The sequence below is a fragment of the Carassius carassius genome, chromosome 26 (genome assembly GCF_963082965.1).
Source record: "Carassius carassius chromosome 26, fCarCar2.1, whole genome shotgun sequence".
NCBI classification, from domain to species: Eukaryota; Metazoa; Chordata; class Actinopteri; order Cypriniformes; family Cyprinidae; genus Carassius; species Carassius carassius.
In genome coordinates, this window is record NC_081780.1 from 5673600 (window position 1) to 5679863 (window position 6264).

Here is a 6264-nt window from a genome sequence, read left to right on the forward strand (position 1 = left end):
AGTAATTAAATTTTGCTAGTCACTTCAACCCAAAGACATACATGCGTGCAATTCAACGTTTTTAAAATTATTTATTCATAACTATAATTTAATTCCCTAAGAGAAAGATTTCAGTACAGTTATAGTATGATAGACAGTTCCAAATTTTATTTCACAAGTGAAAATATACATAATGGTCAAAACGTTAAAAACCAAAGGCTATTAAAATGTGTTACACAGCAAATTAACAATAAAAGGGGGAAGTCGAACTCTTTGCAGTGGGTCCCTTTCACATTCAGTAATTGTTAAGCAGTAACACGAGCTGAAAGAATTCATTCATGAACACATTAAAAAAAAACGAGACAAAGCAGCCACAGCTGTGATATTCGTCTTTGGTCTGAAAGTGTTTGAATCATGAAGCTTTTGGACCTCTTTAATAGTCATTTCCAAGGGAAAAGGATAAAACCGATTACATTCATCAAGAATTTCAGCAGCGCAGTAAATAAAAGAGCGTCAGCAACTGATATCGAGGTAAACATCCTTTTAAAATAAACTACATTTAGGGTGAAATGAGTCTATATTGATAATTAAGTAGTAGTTCAGCCCTTGGAGCCTGGTTTGAGTGTGGTGAAGGGTTTGGTGTTCCTCAGGGATCCCGTCAGCTCCTGCAGGAATGGCACGATGTTCGAGTCCCTCTCTGACTTCCTCCCGTCGAAGATCACCACTACGGTGAAGTGCGGTTCAGGCCGTGTGAGGAAGTAGGTGCTCTGGACTTTATCGTCATAAAAGTGGACCACCTTATCCAGAGCGTTGAGTTCCGTGGAGCGGTCGCTCATGATCATGATGACATTGGGCCAATGTGTGACTGGCCTTTCTCCGCCGGGAAGAGACACGACAGCCGGAAACTGGTCCACGCCTTTGGGAGCTTCACGGTAGGAGTGCGGATGATGGTATCCATGACCCTGGAAGCTCTCTGAGCCACGGTTGTCGAAGACCAAGGAGACGTTGGAAGCGTCGTGCTTGCGAATGAAGCCCGAGATCTTGCCGAAGTAATCTAGGGAGGTCCGAGCCGTCAGGGTTTTCATTTCGGACTGCGACGTTTGGCGGCTCAGAGCCTCGTGGAAGTAGAAGCTGAACTTGGCTAGGAGTGTCGCTTGAAGGCGCTGGAACCACAGGTAGAGGTGTGGTGGCTGCACGGCCTTCTGGGATTGGCCTCCGAAGAGGTGTTTCCTGGTTTCTCGTTGCCGTTCGAACACCTGACCCCACGCCTGAAGTTTGGAATGGGCGCCGTGCAGGTTGAGCAGAGACGGCAGGAAATGCCACTCGGAGATCTGCGCCTGGCATCGCAGCAGCTGCGTCAACACGTCCACCTCCACCTGGAAGCTGCTCTCGAGACGGCTCAGGATCGGATGGTGGAATCTAAAAGAAGCCAAATGCCACAATATATCGATATGGTTTAATGCAATAGTCAAATCACAAAGGTTAATTATCTAATGGGCTGCAGATTTCAAAGTGAAGCATGTCACTGTGCTTATTTACACGCTGTACAAAATGATTTTTATTTAAATTATTTTTCAGTCATTGAAAAATATATTTATTTTTCATCTACACACTACTGGATTATTTAATTCTTTTTAAGATTTATTTTTCTAATTAGTAGTTAAAACAAATTATTCAAGTATGTTTACAAGAAAATTGTGTATTAGTATTTCAACTTCAAAATGTTAGGATTAATTCCTAAATTAATTAATTACTCTAAAAGTGTTATTTGTCATTTCGTTAATTATTTATAAAATTCACTACAAAGTATATTCACTACAAAAGTATATTCTACACCAATTTGTTTTTGTTTTTTTACAGTGGAAAACAAAGTGAGCTCTGAGCCCATGATTTTGTGTTTCAGCTCCATTTATTTTAACTATCAAATACATTTTATTGTAGTATTTTAATGCAATAATAATCACATTAAAAATCATTATTTTTTATAGTCATATTAAGTGGGTCAAAGTGGAAAATTATTTTAAAAAAATTTTTTATTTTTTATTCTGTTTTCTTTATGGTTGTGGAAAGAGTTTGTTCTTGTACAAAAAAAAAAAAAGGAAAAAGTTGGTTCTTGTACAAAGTAACCAAAATGTATTTTTTTCAGATTTGTACAATCCTTTTAAATGCAGATGCACAACTGAGCAAAATCAACCAACTTATTCTCAAATAATTTTTTCTTCCAAATAAAGCTATTAAAATCATCTTGAGGAAATTTCTTAATTTTTTATTTTTTTTTTATTTTATATCACTATATATTTCAGAAAAAGGAAATATTGCAATAAGTTTTTTCAACATAACGCAGCCCTACATGAAATGGAACTCTGATATCAATATGAGACGATGTAAGAAGGTGGACGACTGTCACCATCTCTGTAATCCTCCAATCTGTGTGTCCCGTTTGTGTTTGAGCGAGCACTGCCGCACCAGCTTGTTCTCTTTGGAGAAAGTCATGAATACTGCAGGGCGGCATAGAACTCATTACATCTCCTGCATTCAGCAGCAGCAGCGTGAAAACTCTTCACCCCTGACTGATCATTAATTACACGTCTTAGCAGGCAGCCGGAAAGAGAGCACGAGGAAATGACAGAGAGAGAAAGAAAAGTCAGCTACTTCATAAAAAAGGCTAACAGAGGAGTACTTTCTATGGGAGTAATATATTGGAGAGAACCCTGGCGCTACCAGAATATCTTCACACAACAACCAATAGGGAGAGTTTAGGGGCGGGGCTACCTGTTTAACCACACAATGGAAGAAGGGGAGTGTTTGAGGAAACCGGTTTGGAAATAAAGATTTTTGCAACACAAAAATTCACATTCAAAGCATTTTCTTTGTAGGCCGGCAGACATTTGATCGAATTCACCGCTGATTTCTCAAGGTCAACCTCTGCAGAGTCACACTGCTGCCAAAGACCAAATCTCTCCTGAGCACTTGGCTGACTGATTAATTGATCAGATAACATTTGTGAGATGACTCAACGTTTGGCATCCTCCCTTCCTTCCATCTCTCTCTCTTCCTTTAGTTAAGTGTAGAGTTCACCTTGAGCAGTCAGGTGCTGGCCTCACATGCTGCTTTATCATGCATCACGTTCCCTCTCACTATAACACGATTTAGTGTTATTTAGTTTGCACATGCCACCTGTGTTTCTCACCTGGAGCTGTACTTCTGCAGAATGCTCTCCAGAGTGCTCACGAGCTCTTCAGAGTTCACAGTCTTCTGGCTGCCCAGAGAATGCATCTTCTCGTAGAAGTCTGCGATCTCCATCCTGGCCTGCGTGAAATGACACAGCTGCTCGGACAAATGGGGCAGGAGATCCTCCAGGTTGGGAGTGGAGCCTCCGGATGTGTGGCGGCCCATGGAGACCACCTTCCTCAGTTCGTTGTTCAGGGATGTATAGATGGTTCTGATGGAATCCTTGCGGATGAAAAATGACTGACCACCTGCATGACACACATACATTAATGTAATGGCATCAAAACAATACAATGCAGGAGGCACCTCTAGTGATTCAGCCTGAAAATGACTTCAGTAACAGAACACACAGATGGAGATGCATTATGTATGACCACATGGCGCCATCTGCTGTATTTAAATTATATTACCCTGTCATTCACTGTAAAAAAATAAATAAATAAAAAATAGGTGTTTTTTTTTTTAATTTATTTTTTGACTTGGACCAGGGTAATACCACGTTTTTGCCATATTTGACAGATATAACCATGGTACATATAATATGGTAATACGCTTTTTTTCCCGCAAAAAAGCCATGGTATTATTATGGCACATCAAAAAAGTATACTATTATCCTGACACAAGTCCAAACACATCATCTTACCATAATGTTACTGAATTACTAGCATAATCACAAAGTGCTACCATTTAATACCTGTGGGAAAAAAAGGTAATAAAAAAAAATTCATGCTCAGGTAAATCAAGTTTTACATTAAAAAAAGGTTTTATGAGATACTATGTCTATTGTGACAAATCACATTAAACATAATTAAAATGATGTATTATGACAAAGTCACAATAACGACAGTGAACTTTCAGATAAGTGGAAAAATTAAGACAAATTAAGACAAAAAAATAAGAAAGTCTTAAAGACAAATAATTATGTATTGACATTAAAATTTGTCAAATCTGAGAGATGATAGAATTGTGTTATGAAAAAGTGTCAATTATAACATGATAAATGTTTTGTCAAATGTATAGCTTTGTTGTAATCATGAGTCATACATTTGACTATAATTTTTTTTATGTTTAAATTATTTTTATGACCCCTTTTCTCTCCTAATTTTTATTATATCACAATTATGACGTTGTCTCAATTTTACCTTTATAATTTCTCATAATTTTGATAATCATAATTGTTATATTATAATTTAATTGATCTCATAATTACCATCTGACATCTCACATTTTGACAATCTCAAATTATGACATCTCTAACTTTTCCATTGTTTCATAAATTTGACTTTTATTTGTCAAAATATCGATGTCTGTAATCCAAATTTACTATTTTGAATTGTGTCATAATTTATTCTAAATCTTTAACCCCCTTGTTTGGCGGAAATGGGTTTTTAAATGGTAGCACCACAGTCAGTAAGTTTTGACAGAATGCAGTATTGTAAACACTGTTTCACACCTAGTTTCTGCCCGAGGAAAGTCATGTTGTGGTAGGCTTTCTCCGCGGCGGCGAGGTGCGCGAGAGCGGCCAGCAGAGACGTCCAGGTGGCCCCCGCGCTCTTACTCGCGTCCTTCTCCTTCTCCACATAATCCTTCGCCCTGTCGAACCAGAACATCCCGAGCTGAGTAAAGAAACTCTCGAGCACGGCTCGCTCTTTAGGAACCGGCCGCAGCTCATCATCGCGCTGTGTGTCACTCATGATGACACGGAGGAGATACACTTACAGCTGCTGTACATACACGCTGCAGCGTTATTAAACGACGCTAAAACTGTTTGATGCGCCCGTTGTGTTGTGCCAGGCAGTTGCGATCGCTGGAAAAGACCAAAACGAATCACACCATCGAAATTAAGAGATTCAAGCGGGTTTCTGTTGGTAAAATGCGCATTCTTAGTGCTAGACGCCACCATAACACTTTTCAATAACAACAATACGGCAAGCCAAAGGAGACAAATATGACTATATACGAAACGCGCATCCTATACAAGAATGCTCAAATGGATCAAACCTTTTCGTTTTCTCAGAATGATACTGAGCTAAATCTCCACTTCAGTAGCACCACACTTTACATTTTTATTCCTGTCTATATCCTGAAGGCTTGTACAGAGGGATTTGTTCATATATAATTTGCTCTATTATAAATACAACATTTTATTCCCCCCCCCAAAATTACAAAAATATATTGTTTTCTGTCTGTTCTAATTAACAAAAATGAGAAATGTCTTCTGCAAAAACCTTTGACTCTAATCTGTAAAAAAATTTGTAAAAAAATTAAACAAGATTTTTAAAACTGACTTAATCCAGTGTTCAGATTTATGTTCTAGAAGCAGAAGTGGGTAGAGTACCCAAAAACTGTACTGAAGTAAAAGTAAAAAATACTTATAGAAATATTTACTCAAGTAAAAGTACTAGTCTGAATAGTTACGTGAGTAAGAGTAAAAAAGTATCGGATAAAAAATCTACTCAAGTAGTTAGTTACTAGTTACTTTGGGTCATATATACTGAGCCTATTTTTATTTAGATATATAGATAAAATGTATGTAATATATATATATATATATATATATATATATATATATATATATATATATATATATATATATATATATATATATATATATATATATATATATATTTCATCAGCCTATACTCCAGTCTTCAATGTTACATAATCCTTCAGAAATCATTCCAATATGTTGATTTACTATCAGTGATGTTCTTTTTATCTTTCTATTCATCAAATAATCCTAAACAAAATCTCACAGGTTCCAAAAAACCTGTGAGAATATATATATATATATATATATATATATATATATATATATATATATATATATATATATATATATATATATTCAAAAAATATTATATTGCGAAGACTCTTTAATCAGTAGTAAAATTTAACAAAAATCTGTCAAACAATTGTTTTAGTCAATAATTCTAAAACTATTCAGAATGCATTAATGTATATACATTTGAACAGTACACATAGGCCAACTCTTCGATTTAAGAGACAAACTGTGTGCCACCATTTAGATGCGTTTATATCACCATCACGTTT

General features: G+C 36.5%; 1 protein-coding gene across 1 annotated transcript; it reads right to left on the bottom strand.

Annotated features, from left to right (window-relative positions):
* Positions 1 to 334: 334 nt before the first annotated feature.
* Positions 335 to 5153, bottom strand: LOC132105603 (KICSTOR subunit 2-like). Its single transcript, XM_059510845.1, has 3 exons — positions 4664 to 5153; positions 3170 to 3458; positions 335 to 1398 (listed from the first exon to the last, which is right to left on the bottom strand). The coding sequence occupies exons 1-3, from the start codon at positions 4902 to 4904 to the stop codon at positions 579 to 581; spliced, it is 1350 nt and encodes a 449-aa protein (XP_059366828.1). The 5' UTR covers positions 4905 to 5153; the 3' UTR covers positions 335 to 578.
* Between the last annotated feature and the right edge of the window lie 1111 nt (positions 5154 to 6264).